Genomic DNA, 19557 nt, shown 5'->3' on the forward strand with positions numbered 1-19557 from the left:
TATTTCCAACCTCTGTCTGCCAACCTCTCCCTCTCACTAAACTCTCTGTTCTTAACTAACAGAGTTCTAACTGCCACTCTCAGAATTCTATTTCGAACTTCCTGTCAATCACTGTGTGTGTGTGTGTGTCTAGGACCAGGGCAGCTTCTTGGAATGCAGCTGTCCATCACAGGTGCTGTAAGTATGTTCCTATTATTCTTGGTGCCATTGGGGTAGGATTGTATTTATTGAATTTTACATTGCATTGCATTTATCTTAAATTATGTTGTATTTTATATGATGTTAACTGCCCTGAACCCAGTTTGCAGGGGGAGGGTGGGATACTAATAAAATAATTATTATCATAATCTTCATCCTCATTATTAATTTCTGCATCAAGCAAAGTGTCATGTTTAAAAATGTATGCTTCGCTTCAGCTTTGTATCAGCTCTGTTTCAGATTTCTGCTCAGATTTCTTCAGTCAAGGGCGAATTGCATTGTTTATTAAATGCCCAATCCTGTGGACTGTATTGACTTATACTGTTTAATCTGTCTTGAGTCTTAATGAGAAAGGTGGACTATAAATAATGTAAATAAATAATAATCCAAGGGACGCAGCTGTGATGTACTTACCCGGGATGAGCTCAGTCAGCTGACAAGGAACCACTGGATGACTTGTTGAGGATAACTAATATAGGCTAAAATAGTCTTAGGGTTGGATACAAAGTTACATCAATACTGCAACTTGATCAAAGTAATTTTTCATAAGTTTCCTCCTCACCAGCAAATTGCTGCACCCCATGAAATGCTACTGCTGAGAATTTGGGAACCCTTAAGAATAGAATGTCATATGCATGTAGGCTTCAGTGCACAAGGAGACTCAGCAGGAACCATTCTCTGTCCCTCTTACATGATAGTCTCATGAACAGAAGGTACACTTCCAGGAGCTGGAGAGAGGAAGAACAATTCCTATCAAGTCTCTGTCCTCACTGCATCTCTCACACTGCAGGGCATCCTGGATGGTCCCCCAACTACCAGCTGTGGCATTTCACATGGGGCTGTAGGACAGAGAGAAGGCAGATGAAAAATTGTTTCTGCAAAGTTGTGACACTGAAGTTAAATTTGGATCCAACTCAATGACTCGAATTATTGTTTAACTAAATACTTAAAGCATGAATGAAGTAATTGGTTAAAAACAAAATTGGACAGTAAAACCTGTGTATTACTTTCCAAGTTGACTCAAAATTTCTGGCTTTGCAAAAATGCAGTTGAAATAATTATTCAAACTTATTTGTAAAAGGGGGCTTCAACAAATGAACAGAAATGACAAAAGCAATTTTTCATTATGTTGTTAATGTATTATACCGATTACTCCAGATGTCATGATAGCCACTGTTAAATTTAGTAGTGAAATCATGACTGTATATTCCAGGATTAATAAAATGAAAGTTTTAACATTGCAGAAACTCTTCAACAACAACAAAAAATACAAGTATTGAAGAATAGAATACTATACCTTAATTTCTTCTATTTCATCAGGAACTATTTTGTATGCTGATATAGTCCCACCCAATCTGAAATATGGAGAAGAACACATTCTCAAAATCCAGCAATAATTAGCATGGGAAATATTGATGTTTTTATTGCTATTTAATTCAGGAGACAGAAACCTTCCTATAGTTAACTTCTAGGAACAAACTGTGCTTGGCCAGGCAAGGTGGTACAAATTATGCATCGTTCCAACACTATACACTGGCATCCGGAATAAGATGTACATTATCCAAAATCGTGAGACTTAAAAGCAGCTCTTGCTTTAACTGGGCTTGTAATGCAAATTTTAATCCCAGAATATTCTTTTGCATTACACATGTCTCTCCTTCACGCTCTGTTCTGCATGGTCAGATTCTAACAACTGGTGTGTATGAAGGGGTCAAAGTAAGTTTTGCTTGCAAAACCCCTTACTTATTGCTTCCCATGCCACTCTGACAGCTTGCTATAAACCATCAGAACCATTTAAGACCAATTATGACCAGTTAATTCTGTGGCACATACCTTTAACAAATCAGAGCCTCTAATAAAGCAATTCAGAGTGCCAAAAACCACAACGTAAATTTTAAAGTGGGAAGGATTAATTAATATTGGTTCTTGTAGGTTATCCGGGCTGTGTAACCGTGGTCTTGGAATTTTCTTTCCTGACGTTTCGCCAGCAGCTGTGGCAGGCATCTTCAGAGTAGTAACCTTCAGTGTTACTACTCTGAAGATGCCTGCCACAGCTGCTGGCGAAACGTCAGGAAAGAAAATTCCAAGACCACAGTTACACAGCCCGGATAACCTACAAGAACCAATGAACTCTGACCGTGAAAGCCTTCGACAATATATTAATTAATATGTTTTTTAAGGATGATGTACTCACAAACACGTATAAACCATTTTAATAGTACTTTTCTTCATGGCCACATTGCAAAACTGAATTATTCGACATACATATAACACGTAATATAATAAATGAGGTAGTGGCAGAGGAAGAAATAAAATTCACAATTCACTCATTAGTGTTAATAATGCTAAATCATTTATTCATCTTATATTTGCTCTTCTCAATATGATTTCAATGGCATTGTGAAAAAATTATTCTCTTGGCTGCACAATTGATTCTTCTACATAGCTAGGTTACAGTTCTAAGATACGGTGTGTCTTATTCACGCCACTGACAATAATGACACCTTAGTTTTCTACTACCATGTATCAGAATGAGGAGCAATGAGTCATATGATGATGGGCAGCTAACATAACGTAGATAAAAATCTGACCCTCAAGTACTTGAGGAACACAGTTTCTGTTCTGTATGTTTCAGATAGAACCATCTACCCATAGATTAATCTTTATTCATTTTCCTATTTTATTTCTCTTGCTACCACATATTCCAATGTTTTCAAAATCTCAGGCATACAGAGTCCTGTGAATGGAAAAGGTTTACGGGAATGGATCTTTCCTACCTTCCGCTTCATCCACTAACTTTCTATACTATCTGGAAAACCCTCGGCTAAGGGTCAGGGGGACCATCCTGAATGAAATTCCACAAGACACAGGAAGGGGTGCTGTGGAATACATAAATAGCCATCACATTCACATAAAAATAACTGAGAAATAAATTCAGACTGTGCTGAATTTATTTCTCACTTATTTTTATGTGAATGTGATGGCTATTTATGCATTTTCTGAGATTCTCTCCAATAAAGAACTAGCTGCCAAAAGTATACTTTGATTCACACAATGGAATATAGTATTCATGTCCTACATCTGTCAAATTTTAAATTTTTTGTTTTGTGATGCAGCCTCTGTATTGTGTTAGAAAAGTACGGAATAATGCCCCAAATCTTTTACTGGACAGCATGCCATACAGTTAGAATTGGATTACCTTGAAAATACGCTGCAAGATTCTCTTCCTGTTTGACCTATTAGAACAGATTAAAGCACTCCTGGGAGGGAAAATTCTACAGTTTTTAAAAAAATTCTTCATGTGTTATGTTAAACCCTTGAGAAACAGGAGGAATCAAACATCCCAAGAAGTGGGGAAAAACCTGATAAAACCTTTTTTCATTCTCCAGCCCTCAAGTAAATTTGCCGTGAAGTGAGTAACAGCACTGGCCTAAGAATAGACCATGGCAATGCCCTCTTCACGAAAACATCCTCAGTGCAACTCTACTGTGGATTGCAGAATGTTTTTGTGGCTACTATAGGGCTGGCAGGACGTCAGTGCTTTGTGTGTCTTAGTTTTAATGGCATCTGCCTATGGTTGGAGCAGAAGGTTAGATGAGACCACTATTTCAATGAAACCAGCAGATATAGTGGTGGGAGGCAGGAGAATTTTCAAAGGTGGCCACATATGAGTGATCATTCATCTAACCTCCATCCCAACTTGAAAGATGCCTGTACAAGGGCCTCTATTTTCAACTGTTTTGACATTAATATCATGCAATAACAGACTAGTGAGGAATAAAACAGCATGGGCAAATGGAGGAGGAGAACAATGATTTGGCTTGCATCACCAAAACCTGGCTGGAAGGAAAAGATGGGATTATCTATCTACATTAAACACACCTGGTTATATGGTCTTTAATCAACCCTGGACCAGAAGCTGGGGGGAGACTATCATCCTCCAAGTGCCCATACCACAGTTTCTCCCTTTCTCATCCCCAAGGCAACCTATTTCCAACATTTGTTGATTGTTCTTTGTATTTAAATCTGAGGACAGATGATATATTCTACTGGTTTAACAGCCACTTAGGTCTGTAGTGATTACCCTGTTTGAGCTGACAAAACTGGGCATAGTGCTGGAGACCCCCAGACTGTTTGTTCTGGGGGATCTTCAACATTTAAGCCAAAGGTGCCTTGTCTCTACTGGCTCAGAATTTCATGGCATCTCTGGTCACCATGCGTCTCAAGCAAGTTGAGTCTGGCCCAACTAACAAAAAAGAAATATACATTGGGTTTGCAAAAATCTCCACTCTAGCCCTGGAAGATCCTGCAGTGGGGATTATTGACTGACACTGTGGGGCTGTATGTGGCTATCAGATATGTAGATAATGTTCATAAAGTATTATGAATACCTGAAGTAGGGCTGTCGATTCGGTTTGGCCCAAACCGAAAAAACAGCCGAATTTCCCCCGATTCGGCGGTTTTTCGGTTTGGATTTAACTAAACTCAAGGGGGGAAAACGGGGAGCCAAATTCGGCGAGTAAGGGATGTTCCCGAATAAATTCGGTGAATTCGGGCCCTTTAAATAGATCTGTGCCTTCCAGCTGGAAGGCGCAGATCTGTTTCCCCCCTCCCGCGCAGAGGGGCTTGACAACCCACCGCCCCTCTTCCTGGGAGTCCCGGGAAGAGGGGGGGTCTTTAAACCCCTCTGCCCCCTGCGCCTTCACGGCTGGGAGGCGCATATCTATTCCACGCCCCCCCCCCGCGCGCCTTCAAGGAAGCCCGTGAAGGCGCACACTTGGGCCCTTTAAATAGATCTGCGCCTCCTTGCGGGAGGCACACATCTATTTAAAGGGGTCCCACGAGCCTTAAGGGGAGTCCCCTGAAGGCGTACGGGGGTGTGTGGAATAGACCCCCGCCCCTCTTCCCGGGAGTCCCGGGAAGAGGGGGGATGGATTGTCAAGCCCCTCTGCGCTGTCTGCACAGGCAGCGCAGAGGGGTTTAAAGACCCCGTCTCTCTTCCCGGCCGGGAGGCGCAGATCTATTCCACGCCCCCCGCGCCTTCAGGGGAGTCCCCTGAAGGCGTGCGCGGGGGCCCTTTAAATAGATCTGCGCCTCCCGGCCAGGAGGCACACATCTATTTAAAGGGGCCCCGCGCGCCTTCAGGGGAGTCCCCTGAAGGCGCGCGGGGGGCGTGGAATAGACCCCCCTCTTCCCGGGACTCCTGGGAAGAGGGGGATGGGTTGTCAAGCCCCTCTGCGCTGTCTGCGCAGGCAGGGCAGAGGGGTTTAAAGACCCCCCGCCCCTCTTCCCGGGACGTCTTTAAACAGATCTGTGTCTCCCAGCCGGGAGGCGCAGATCTGTTTAATGACCCCCACGTGCCTTCAGGGAAGCTCCCTGAAGGTGGGCAGGGGGGAGATTTGTGCCTCCCAGCCGGGAGGCACAGATCTATTTAAAGGGCCCCCCCCGCGCCTTCAGGGAAGCCCTCTGAAGGCGTGCGGGGGGCCCGAATTTTCCCCCGAACTCTGGATCTCGCCCGAATTTCGGGGATCCAAAGCGGGGGAGTTTGAACTTCGGCACGGCCCAAATCAAAACGTGTTGAATTTTGCCGAATCCAAATTATACCGAATTTTTTTCAACAGCCCTAACCTGAAGTATGCTATACAGTCTTACTATATTTTCAGACACATGCTGATATCTGATGGAAAATACTAGAAAGCACTATGTGATGAAGGCATTAGGCAATGAATATTTCTGCAGAAGAGTGGAAAATAAACTGTAAGAAAACACATGCAAAATGCACCAAAAAGATTAACAGGAAAGCTCTTGATGACTTACGTACTCTAACAAAGCATGTACATATCCCTGAAGAAAGTGAAACAGAGATAAAAACACTATTTCAAAAGGAGCATTTTTGTTGTTGCTATAACAGTTCTAAAGAAACTATCTTAAAAACTGTGTAGTACCCTCTCTAGTGTGGTGGTAATGTACTTCATTAGGGTTCTTTAATCAGGTACTCTCTTCTCACAATATTCCTTGCAGTACCTGGTCAGGCGTTATACATTATCCCAAGGGCCCATTTTGATGACTATTTTTCCTTTGAAGGCTTAACTGACTAGGCCAGAAGCTTGCTGTTAATGAATAAATGGCGGGCCCACAAATAATTACTCCTGAGTAACTGCAACAGAAGTTGCTTGAAACTGCTTGTCAGCAACCCCATACTTATCAAATGGACGAAGACACTACTAGAGAATATACCAGGGCAGAAAAGGCAGGACTAAGAAAGAGAGAAGAAAAAACAAACAAATATAAGACGTACTAGTACTTGAATTATCAGAGTGGGATAACATCTATTCTTTGTTTTAGGGAGTAAGACTTAAAAAAACAGCAAAGTAGGATAAATAAAGCAAAAAGGAATAGTATTAAAATTATAATTGTTGATGTGATCATCATGTTTGTAATGTGTCCCCCAAAGAATGAAATTTACTTTTAGCACAGATCAAGATGCCTTCAAACTTCTCAGCTACCACCAAAAAAATTAATTGATCTTGCAGGCCGGCAGGAGGTAGGCTATATAACAAGAAATAATTGGACACTGGTACAACAGAGAGGGTTATTTTGAATAATAAGAAGGTCAGAAATATTTGGCACTGGAGAGGCTTTTTGAAATAAAACTTGAAATAGGTTTATTTGTCTCTTTTTGTGAGATTTAAAAGTCAGGTTAGCAGATCTTCAATAACAGGAAATGTAGATTGTAACAGAATAACAGAACAGAGAAGTTTGAGATGGTTAAATTCAAGTGATATATTGTATGTGAACCACCTTGATACATTTGAAAGTACAAGTGTTTAAAACTTTATTTTCTACTGCGAATGATTTCTCTTGGCAATCACTGGTTTGTTTCTTAACTTCTTTTACACTTTCTTAATCTTTCTTATTCTTTTTCACAGTGGTTCTTTAGTTGTAGGAGTTGGGAACATTAACACACTTCCCCAGTTTCTCTTTCAAACTGGCTTTGGGATCACTCATTATACAAGAGCTATTTTCCATTAAACTCTAAGAAATCATGGGAATACTAGATCATGAGAATGATGCAACAAAGAAATCTCATTGGGCTTAACTGCCAGCCCTGGTGAAAGGACAGCCTTTTTATGAATTGTGCATGAATTTAACTATAGAAATAAACCCAATGCTGCTGTTATAATGGCAGTAAGAAAGATTACCAGAGTGTCATTGAGCAATGTAGTTTGAAGAGTAACTTTGATCAAGCTTTTAGGATCAAATGTATGCTCCTTTTTGAAATCCGTGAAATATTTCAAGACAAAAAGAGGGTACACAGACATTACTTATGCTATCTCTCTCTCTTTCTCACACACACACACACACACTCACACACACACTCACTAGAGAAGCCACCCCCTTCTAGAGAATTCTTGATTTTAAGACTTCTTAGGTCCAAATTGCAAACAATCCGGTAAATCTTTGCTTTGGTTGGCTGTAATTTTCCTGCTTTTCATTGTCTTATAACAGTTTTCCACTTTGTATTGTACATTCCATTGGACGATTGCTTATGGGAACCATAATTATTAGGCCTACTTTGTTAGAGACTCATATGCACTTTGCTCAAATGCCACAGAACAAATGAAGCATAGAAGCACTGGGATTCAATACTTCCCTATACTAGAAGTTGCAAGAACGTCTTAAACTTAACAAGTTTATTTAGAACATTTACAAGTGTAGAAGTAGCAAGGAAGCAGAGCATGAAGAAAGTAGCACACATAAAAGAGAAAGTGAGAGACAGGGTGAGAGTAGACAGGGGAAAAAGTTATTTAAAAGTGTTCTACTAAAACCAGGGAGACCCAGGATCAAAAAAAGCCATAAAGTTCACTGGGTGACACACTGAGCCAGTCATTCCCTCTTGCAGATTAACCTGAACACATGAACACATGAAAGCTGCCTTATACGGAATCAGACCCTTGGTCCATCAAAGTCAGTATTGTCTACTCAGACCAGCAGTGGCTCTCCAGGGTCTCAGGCGGAAGTCTTTCACATCACCTACTTGCCTAGCCCTTTAGCTGGAGATGCTGGGGATTGAACCTGGACCTTCTGCATGCCAAGCAGATGCTCCACCACTGAGCCACAGCCCCTCCCTCCATCGCAGAGCTGTTATAAAGATCACACCAAGATAGAAGAGAAAACAGTGTATGCCACCTTGAGCTATATGGGGGCAGGGTGGGATAAAAATGCAATAAATAATTATATTAAGACAATGCAAAATAACACAACAAAGGGAGAATAAAAGTCTTTTAAAAGGGAACTGTGTGTTTCATTTCATGTCAGACAGACATCAGCTGTCAGCATCTTTATTTCTAAAAGGAGGTTCCCCCCCCCTCGTCAAGTGACATTTGACTTATGGTGATCCCTGGTGGGGTTTTCAAGACAAGAGACATTCAGAGGTGGTTTGCCATTGCCCACCTCCTGTCACGAACCTGGGGGTCTTCAAATACTTCTGAGATATGATGAAATCACGAAAGGGAGGTGTTAATTATTTAAAATTCTTGTTGCTGGCATGGCTAGGGAGCAATCTGATACCATGCAGACTTCATGACCAGTAATGTCAAAGTTAGCATGGAATTCTACACGACGCTGACAAAGATGACTTACGATCAGGGCCCAAGTGATTTTTTTCATCACGACCCCACACTTTCTTTTTAACATCCAGTCTCAAGAATTCTGACAGGCTTGTAAGTGAGCACTCTGTGTTGTGTTATTTTGGTTGGTCTTAACAAAAAGTATTACCTTTGGATTTAAAAAAATAAAAATATATTTTAATATAATATTTTAAATTTCTGTCTTGCACAAACTGAAATATTAGCTATCTCAGATCCCCATAATTTTGGAAGATGCTCCTGAGATCCTTTATTATAATATAATAGTCAGCAATAGCTAAACTGCAAACCAAAAATCCTATGAAAATGAGCCCAAGTTTCAAGAAAAGCCACAGCTCCTAATCTAAAATTTCATAGGATAAAGGCATTGTTCAGATTATAAAGGTTGTCTTGTTCACAAATTTCAATTCATTCCAGTTTGCCTTCTACCTTCTTCTCTCTGTCTTCTATTATCTAAATTTAGATCAAAAGCTCCTTGGGAAAAGACCTGACCTTAAGATTTTTGCTGATTTTTTCAATGAAAAGCACCATGTGCATTCATGTTGCAATAATAATAATTTGTCATCTGCCTATGAAATGGTAGGCTTCTTTAAACAAATACCAAAAAAGGAAAGCATGCACTAAAATACACAATACAAGGCTAATTTCTTTGGCTGGACATTGGCAGAAGGAAGGTATTGGATCCTTACAGTGCATTTCTACACAGAGTTATTCCAGTCTAACAGTGCCATCAGGGTGGGGGGTAGCTCAGGGAGCCCACTAATCCTTACATCAGCATATCTCTAAGGTACACCAGTGTAAGGGCCAGTTACACCAGCACAGGACCCCAGTGCTGCTGAGCTGCTCTCGGCCGCCAGAACAGCTCCACTGTGGCTGCGCACTGGTGCAACTCAAGCGCAGGCCTCTGCACTGGCACTGTGGTGTGAGGATTGGGGTGTAGGGCCAGAGTCGGTGTGCCTCCCTAAACCCTTTCAGCCTGGAAATGCCCCTGACAGAAATGAAAAGTTGTGCTGACAAAAATCACTGATGAAGCAGAATAATTGCTTCTCATGCAATGTGGGAATTCGTAGCTCTAAAGACACTGTCACCCCATCCCCTTTTCAGGGAACAAAACAAAAGTAAAAGACAGAACACAAAACCATGGAGGGGGCCTTGAAATGCCCCTCTTACTGCCTACAAGGGTACAAATGGCCATCATCTTCAAGACCTCTTGCAGGGTGGGAAATGTGCCACAAGACTGGAGGAGTGCAAATGCTATCCCACAGACTGGAGGAGTGCGAATGCTATCCCAATCTTCACAAAAGGAAGGAGGGATAACCCAGAAAACTACAGGACCATCAGTCAGGCCTCTGTCCAAAGGAAGATATTGGAGCAGATTTTAAAAGGGTCAGTCTGCAAGCATCTGACGGACAACTTGGTGATCCAAGGAAACCAGCATGGATTTGTTCCTAACAGGTCCTGCCAGACCAACTTAATTTCCATCTCTGATTGAGTGACGAGCTTACTGGATCATGGGAATGCCATCAACATCGTTTATCTGAATTTCAAAGCTTTGGACATGTACTGATAGGTAAGGTGGAGCACTGCAGACTAGATTCTAGGATAGATAGGTGGACAGAGAACCGGTTGGAAAACCACACCCAAAGAGTAGCTGTCATTGGCATTTCATCAAATTGGAGAGAGGTGTCCAGTGGGGTGCCACAGGGCTTGGTTAGGGCCCGGTACTTTTCAATATTTTTATATGATCTGGATGAGGGGGTGGAGGGACTACTCATTGAATTTGCAGATGACACCAAATTGGGAGTAGTGAACACCCCAGAAGTTAAAGATAAAATTCAACAAGATCTCAATGCACTGGGAAAGTGGGCAGATGTGAACAAGATGCAATTCAACAAGGACAAATGCAGGTTTTTTCATCTAGGTAACAAAAATTAGAAACATGCATACTGGATGGGAGATACACTTCTGGGTAATACTGTGTGTGAACAAGGCTAATGTGATATTGGGGTATATAGACAGGGGCATAACATCCAAACTGCAAGATGTCATAGTTCTACTGTACACATTGGTCAGCCCGCCCCCCCGCCCCGCCGGCAGTCTTCAAGCAGCAGTTGGACAAACATTTGTCAGGGATGCTCTAGATTGATCCTACATTGAGCAGGCAGTTGGACTAGATGGCCCCTTCCAACTCTATGATTCTGAAATGCAAGGACTCCAGCCTTTTTGATTTTGTCTTGTTTACCCTGCCCCTCCCAAGGGATCTTGGCTTAAGGTCCCTTGAGATGGTTGACTAGAGGTGTGCATGCGAGTTGAAGCCTTGAATTTCAAAGCTCCTGTTTAGCTCTGTGCTGGAATATTGAGCTGGATTGTGAGAGTTTGTTATTTTGGCTAGCTGAGTCAGGATGACTGCTGAGTGTGGAGCTGGTCATTACCTTGAAGAGGAGACTGAGCTGAAAACTTTCGATGCTACTGGCGAGTGCCCCAAGAGTTTGGAGGGGGTCCCTCTGGCTTGTCTCCCTTGGAGGAGAGACCACCTTCTATCCGGGCCAGGACTAAGGTGTTCGAGAGGTCAGTGAGTCTTGCCACCTCAGGCTTTGCAAATGGAACTGTGCTTGTTTTTCCTTCAAACCCTGCTGGAGCTCTTGGAGCTAAGGGAGATGAGATTTATGGAGACGCTTCTGACAGAAAATGCTACTCCTGAAGTGTGAGGAATCTCACTTCAGTCTTTTTGGTTTTGTCTTGTTTGCCCCCGCCTCTCCCAATGAATCTTAGCTTAAGGTTCCTTGACAGAGAGGACAAAGGCCTTCATGATGCATAAGTGTCTTGCTGCGCACACTTTGAAAAGGGCTGTCGGTCGGAAGGGGCCAACGAGCCTGGCTTCATGGGGATCCATTTCTGCAACAACATGTTGCATCCTAAGGAAGACAAGGAGAACAGAATCCTTCTGTATGCATGCCGGAACTGTGACTACCAGCAGGAAGCTGACAACAGCTGCATCTACATCAACAAGATCACACACGAAGTAGACGAACTGACCCAGATCATTGCCGACGTTTCTCAGGACCCAACTCTGCCCCAAAAGGAGGACCATCCCTGTCAGAAGTGCAGCCACAAAGAAACGGTATTTTTCCAGTGTCACAGCGCGAGGGCAGAGGATGTCATGCGGCTGTATTATGTCTGCACAGCCTCACCCTGCGGGCACCACTGGACTGAGTAAAGAGTTTGGCAGTGGAAAGCCACCCATCAGCAAAGCCCCATTCCTTCTTGCCAGGAAGCACCCTTTATTCCAGAAGCTCCTGTCTGTGCTTCTAGCCTCTGTGAACTGTTGTGGAGTCTGTTAATAAAACTGGGAATGGCTGTCTGGAGTGCGATGGGTACTAGTGAAGGTCCATAAAAAACTTTAAAGAAAAACAGGGATCCTTGAGTTCCTAACATTTGAGAACTACTGATCAAAAACCAAATGAACTTTACTTAAAATATTAAAGTTTTTTGGGGGGAAACCAACTTGATAAAAAGAGGAACATAGTATTGTGCTAAAGTTAATGTTAAGACAGTCAGGCCTTTTTGTTAGTGCAAGCATAATTCACAGATAATATGGCTTATATTTTCCTATGTTGACAAACCATATCAAATCAAATAGGTTTTTAATTACCTTACTGTAAATTAAAAGTATTGCTTGGGATACGAGGAAGACTTTAAGTCTAAGGCCAAGCTCAGGACTTATAAAAATGTACTTGTCATCTCACTACTGGCAAGCATCTCTCAATCAGGCAAGACAAGACTAGTGTAAAGCCAAAGCTTAACACAACCAGGATAAGACTACATCCCTCCCCAAGTTGGGATATGGTTGAGGGAGCCCTATTTATGGATCCCCAGCTCTGAGCCAAAGAAGCTATGTATAAAACACATAATGAGACACAGGTTTATTTACTTTTTTTTTAACCACCAGTGCCAGAAGACCAATAGGCAAAAAGCCCTTTTTTTAAGGGTTGTCTTTTCACCTTTAGTTTTAGTTGCAGCCAAAGCTTAAAACTTAATTTCACCTGCATGTGGAGTTCTAACTTAAGTGAACACATCACTTCTTAAATCAAGGTTCTTGATATAAAAGAAAACTGAAAACATTTTTTAAAAGCACAAAGTGAGTCTCTGAGAGGGAAAGAATCTTCATGCTACTCAAAAAACAACTCGAGATATACTGTAGCACAAAATTTCCCCCTCATTGGTCAATTTTAGGAAGTCTCCATTGATTACAGAAGGAGTTCATTGGAAAATACAGATTTAACTACAGGTCAGTTATCCTTGATCAGAAAAATAACTGTATCAAATAAACAGTTTGTACTTAAAACAAATCTCTGCTAGAATACTTTTCCTTCTTCCATAAGCAATAGGGAAAAAATCAAGACTAGATAGGAGAGAAGAATCCAAAGCCCACAAAACATTAAACCAAAAATATAAAAATCTTTTTTAAAACTCTCACTATTTTTAGATACCATAACTATTAAGCTTAATGCAAAATTGCCATAACGACAGTCAGCTATATCTTTATTTTTACCTTGAATATTTTCTTCCAAGCAAAATAAAATAAAATAATGCTATTTCTTGGAGCACCAATCAAAGCCTCAGTTGGTTTTCCTCCAAGCCCTATCACCCGATTTTAAATGCTTATTCATGCATATTACTACCTTGGATAAATGTCAAGATATGTTTCATAGCTGTGATGCTCCTTACTTTAAGCTGCCCAAAGTGTGTGCTTTCCAAATTCACTATGGTACTTCAAAGTGGATGACAATAGTTATTGGGGGAGTTTTTGTGCCTTCTTAGAAATAAGCCACAACATCATCTAATAAAAAAACCCTCACTTTTTAAATGCTATTTTCCCAGTTTCCCATTCTTCTAAATATTATTCCTAAGCCTTAATGAACATAAGTATTTTAAAATACTATATTGCAGTATATCATTTAGGAGTAATGATCCATTAGCCAAAATTCCTCCCCATCCCAGTTGCCATCTGAACTACAGATTTTCCTATGAATTTCCTACGAAATTTCTTCATTCTCTACATTATTTATAGGGCCTTCCACGGCAAGGCAAAAAGAAATGCTGAAGGAATAGATAGACACCTTTCACACTGGATAATGAGACAACAGACATGAAAGAGGGACGTCTATGGCGTCCCCCCAAAAGGTTAACCCCTTTGAAGGGAACACTGGTTACTGGGTCTGGGAGGTGGAGTCCACTTCCTAGACTCACAGCGAGGTATTACTGCACATTGTGACATTAGAAGCCATTACCCTGGCGGACAATTGGATGGTATCAAGAGAGGCATCTGCTATCAATGCTGCTGTCAGGACAAATTACTTTCTATCATCCTTCAGCTCTATAGGGATGTCCTTGCTGGTGGCAAAGTAGTCCAAGGCCCAGAGATAGATAGCTCTGGCAAATAGAGAGCACACTGTGGAATCCCTAAGGGCTGAAGAAGCTTCAAAAGTTCTTACGGAAGATCAGTTTGATCCTTTTGTCACAGAGATCCCAAGGAAGACCACCTGACTTGGCAGACATTACAATGTGGGAAATCGGGTTCACCACAAGAATACTGGCTAAGAGGAGCTTTAGACATTCAGCCGCTTCTGGAACCAGACACAAGGGAAATAATCTTGTGGTTGCCCTTAGGCCTTACAGGAGATTCCCATTCCGTCTTGACAACCTTGTCAAAAAAAACAATGCGAAAGGAAGACTTTAGGAAGGAGTCTATGTCAGGGAAAGCTTTAGTCAAGTTGTTCCTAACCATTTTGGCATGGTGGCCCACAAGTCCAAATTTACTGGGTATGATGACCCATCCAGGGGCTGGCCCAGGTTTTTTGGCACCCTAGGTACCTATCTAGTCCAGCATTCCATTTTCTACAGTGGCCAACCAGATGTTTAACAAACCAACAAACATCACACAAAGGGGGTAGCTACTGCTACTATGAACCTCAAGCAAGTGGCATTCTGAAGTACACAGCCTCTGCATATGGAAGTTACGTTCCAGCCTCTGACACCTTCTTCTTCTCCATCACTTCCTCTAATTTAGGATTCTTGAAAACACACTCTGGTAAGCATCAGGAGACGTTCTACTTGATGCTTTATCAATCAACATGCATATGCAGTGAAGAAAAATACCAACTACTGTATGACATGGGTTTCAAAAATATAGGTCAAAGGTTTATCTCAGATTAAGCACTGATGTTGGTTCTTCTAGGAGCCACTTCACACATTATGATTTTTCTCCAGAGATATTATCTGCATAGGAAAATATGTACGCCTACCAAATGGTATGTTTTGCTTACTGAAAAAGCACAACTGGTTGCATTTATCACACATTACAGCATATGTTCTTTTCTTTACGAAGCTGAAATATCAGTGCAGGTAAATCACATTAAAATGACACCTTGTGAGGTAGGTGGGACTGAGCGTTCTGAGAATACTGTGACTGGCCCAAGGTCACCCAGCAGGCTTCATATGGAGAAGAGGGGAATCAAACCCGGTTCTCCAGATCAGAGTCCGCTGCTTTCAGCCATTACAGCACACCAGCTCTCCCATCACACTGGCTTCTAAACTTAGAAGACAGATACTTTATTCACTGGGTAAAATCCACTATGCATGAGAGAGTTAGATACTACTCAACAGCTGTTTGCTCAAAAATATGTAATACTGAGCATTATACCACCTTTAACCACCTTCAAAATAGTTGAAGTGTAAACTTTAATCAGTGCCTTCATTGTGATAAGAGAAAAGATTCAACTCACACATTACTGTCTGAGCAGGGAAGAGGTCTCCATTACAGCAATCAGGTACATCCATAAGTATGTCACTCATTGGGGAGGAGGTGTTACAATAATGAGACTTTTCTTTCAAGTGGAGAGTTCACAAGGTTCCCCCTGAGGTCAGTTACCTGAGAGTAGGAACCTCCCTGTAATCTCCTTCTCCTCTACCAGCTGAGCCAGAGTAGAGTTTGAGGAGGCACATTTGGGTGGGGGTGAGGAGAAGTGTGAAGATGGAAGATGACAGCAAATAGGGTGGCAGTGAGGGGCTTGGTGTGGTATATCTCTCACAGCAGATAGAAGGCAGTGAGGCACTGAAGGAACACCACCAATATGAAGCCCACATATCTCTCCTTCTCTTGCTTTTCGTACACTGAACCTCCTGTCAACTCTCCAGCCTAGGCAAAACAAGTGCACCTTCACATGGATGAATGGGTGCCTCTGCTGCAGCCACTGATGCTCATCTGCTGCCTCAAAGGGAGCAGTTCCTGGCCAAAGCACAGATTCACCAAAGTGTTCCCCTTCTGGAAAGAAAGCCTTGAAATGCGGGGGCAGGGGGTACCTAAAAGATGACCCAACCCTGGCTTCTGCCACAACAGAAAAATAAAACTCCTCAAGGAAGGTGGGAGGAGTTAAAAAACAAAATAGCCTGTTGAGAAAGGAGTCACTGTGCTCACAAGTGCAATTAACACCCACTTGTCTTTGTAATGATCAGACTTTTACAAATCAGATGAGGTCTGAGTACCACAGTATTTTGGTATAAATCAAGGAGCAGCTAGTACTCATGCTATTGAATGGGATGCTTGTAAAGCTTTTATTAAGGGGAAATCATAGAATCAGAGTTGGAAGGGACCACCAGGGTCATCTAGTCCAACCCCCTGCACAATGCAGGAAATTCACAACTACCTCTTTCCCACATCCCCAGTGACCCCAACCCTCGCCCCGCCACGCAGGATACTACAATCAAAGCACTCCCGACAGATGGCCATCTAGCCTCTGCTTAAAGACCCCCAAAGACAGGGACTCCACCACCCTCCGAGGCAGCACATTCCACCGTTGAACAGCCCTCACCGTCAGAAAGTTCTTCCTAATGTTTAGGTGGAATCGCTTTTCTATTAGTTTAAATCCATTACTCTGTGTCCTAGTCTCTAGAGCAACAGAGAACAAGCTAGTTCCCTCATAAACATGACATCCCTTCAAATATTTAAACATGGCTATCATGTCTCCCCTCAACCATCTCTTCTCCAAACTAAACAAACCCAACTCCCTAAGTCTCTCTTCATAGGGCATGGATTCCAGACCTTTGACCATTCTGGTCACCCTCCTCTGGACATGCTCCAACTTGTCAACATCCTTCTTAAATTGTGGAGCCCAAAACTGGACACAGTATTCCATGTGAGGTCTGACCAATGCAGAATACAGTGGTAGTATTACTTCCCTTGATTTAGACACAATACTCCTATTGATGCAACCCAGAATTGCATTGGCCTTCTTAGCCGCCATATCACACTGTTGACTCATGTTCAGTTTGTGGTCCACTAAGACTCCCAGATCTCTTTCACATGTACTGTTGTCAAGCCAACTATCTCCCATCCTGTACCTGTGCCTTATGTTGTTTCTGCCTAGGTGAAATACTTTACACTTCTCCCTATTGAAATCCATTTTATTGCTTATGCCCCAGCTCTCCAGTCTATCGAGGTCATTCTGAACTCTGACCTTACCCTCCGTAGTATTAACTACCCCTCCTAACTTGGTGTCATCTGCAAATTTGATTAGCATGCTCTCTATTCCATCATCCAAGTCATTTATAAAAATATTAAATAGTACCGGTCCCAGGACAGACTCCTGTGGTACCCCACTGGTCATTCCTGTCGGTGGTACTGGAATCTATCCCTTCCCTGTTGACCAACTAGCAGCACACTGAGGGACTTTGCCATTTGCTGATCCTTTTTGATGTTTGTAAGGAATTATGTTGTGCTCACAGCAAATAAGGTGAATTCCTCAAAGGGGAGATCTTCCACCTGGGCTCTCATGTCTACAGGGAGGGGTGTGTTTCTAAGACACACATGTCTCCTGACGGTGATGGCTGAAGCCATGGTCCTCACAGCTGTTTCCCTGCTGTGATTTCTTGTTTTGAGAGTTTGAAAGCTCGCGATGCGGAAGCCTAGAGCTGAGGAAGTGTAAACCTTCCCACCGAGGTAATCAATGCGCCTACTCTCTTTATCGGTAGGGGTGGAATGTTGGGCCTGCCGTTGTTTAAATTGCATCTCCCCTTCTACAATCTAGGACGAGGGAAGGTGCATTTGCAAGTACTCGGCCTCTTGTTGTTTTACTTTATAGAAGTTCTCAATTTTCTTGGTTGATGCTGGAGTCGAGGCTGGCTTCTTCCAAACTTAAGTAGCAATATCAGAGAGGCCTTGCAAGATTGGGAACACCACCAAGCTTGGTGTTTCGTTGTACAGCTTGCTCAAGATCTTATCTCGTGGTTTGTCATCTGAAGTTGAGATGTCAATCTCTAGAGTCTGTGCCATACGGCTCATTTGCTCCATGTGTAGGTGGAAGTTTTTACTTGGTGGTACAGGACTATTGTTACGACTCTGTCATCTGGTGAGATCTCTGAACATCCTTCTGAGCTGCCAACTGTTGGAGCTGGACCAGCCTCCTCTGAATCAGACCCATCCTCCGGGTTGGAGTGTATGGAGGGTGAGATGGGGTTGTCATCTGAATCGGGACCGATTGTGGGGGTCTTCCCGGAAGGTTCAGCTGCTTAAAGCAACAGAACTCTATCCAATCCCTCATCAACTCAGTATCTAGAGGACGAACCAAAGCTTGGGTGGGATGGTTCCACACGACCGCTCTTGGTTCTGACGCCATGTAAATCATCTTGGTAATTCCTTCAAAGGATGTGTCGACCTCTAGGTCCGAGAAGGAGTGAAGCGGGGATTTGGAACAGAGGGATGGTGTACGGGGTGGTATGAGGATCAACCCCAGTTCCAGCATAACCTGTTGTTCTTCAGAATGGGCACGGACTGATGGTTCCAGAGTGATCCGATACTTAGCGTCCTTAGATTTCTCCCGATGCTTAAGCTTTTGCTTTTGTTTCTTTGCCGGGGGCTCCCCCTCTGAGATGCTGGTAGGTTCTGTATCCTTCGGAACCAAGCCGTTCAGATCCGAGGAAGGCAGGATTACTCTCAGAATAAGGGAACCGAACCCGAATGGACCAAGGCCGAGTCGGATGGCCATTTTGTGGTTGAACCAGGTAGTGCCACTTGAGCCAGTGAAGGTCCCCGCAGAGTTCCGGAGCTCATTCCTGGAGAGGGGAGCACAGAACCTTTTGCCAGAGAGCTGATTCAATTGCGCTACTCTATCCGAGTGGGCTTTGGGAGTGAAATTCATGCAGGTTTTGCAACTCTGCACCTTGTGGGCCTCTCCCAAGTAAATCAAACACAGCTCGTGCTCGTCCGAGCGTGGCATCTTTGTCCCACAGCTGGTGCACTTTTTAAACAGGGCTTTAGAAGCCATAATTGCCTGATCAATAGGGGCGGATAGGTCAGAATACCATTAGGACTATACCAGAAGACTGTCTCAGTCCATACTCACAGAAAACATTGTCGAAAAGGCTAGAACACTAATGCTTCCTTTTTTGGCGGTGGCAGAAAAGGAACTAAGGGGAAGGGGGCATACCTCCTGGGAGTCATGTGACGGTGTCAGCGGGAAGCCGTTCCCGCTTGCTCCTGGGAGGGGCACCCCCTGATAGGCTAAAAGCTAAAAAAAACCTTCTGGTGGCAGGCCTGTGTGCAGGCGCAGTTCCAATGTGAGGCTGCACCAGGACCGAAGACGAAATGAAAGAAATAATGCTGAAAGGTAGATCGAAATACCTTTTAAGCCAGTTTGCTATGTCTGTCACACCA

The 19557-nt window shown here is 42.9% G+C and overlaps 2 protein-coding genes across 17 annotated transcripts in view; one reads left to right on the top strand and one right to left on the bottom strand.

The window, feature by feature from the left end:
* The window catches only part of GPHN (gephyrin), a 321466-nt gene that overhangs the window by 219137 nt on the left and 82772 nt on the right, over positions 1–19557 (bottom strand). For 15 of the 16 annotated variants that reach the window (XM_056850804.1, XM_056850798.1, XM_056850801.1 and 12 more), the window contains exon 3: positions 1496–1553. In XM_056850804.1, the coding sequence (XP_056706782.1) occupies positions 1496–1553 (58 nt within the window). Of the gene's footprint in view, positions 1–1495; positions 1554–19557 lie in introns of those variants that run through there. The other variant, XM_056850812.1, reaches the window with a different exon arrangement.
* On the top strand, positions 7938–12063 carry LOC130479753 (DNA-directed RNA polymerase II subunit RPB9-like). Its single transcript, XM_056852166.1, has 2 exons — positions 7938–7979; positions 11692–12063. Exons 1-2 carry the CDS (start codon positions 7938–7940, stop codon positions 12061–12063), a joined length of 414 nt encoding a protein of 137 aa, XP_056708144.1.

The sequence above is a fragment of the Euleptes europaea genome, chromosome 6 (genome assembly GCF_029931775.1).
Source record: "Euleptes europaea isolate rEulEur1 chromosome 6, rEulEur1.hap1, whole genome shotgun sequence".
Classification (NCBI taxonomy): domain Eukaryota; kingdom Metazoa; phylum Chordata; class Lepidosauria; order Squamata; family Sphaerodactylidae; genus Euleptes; species Euleptes europaea.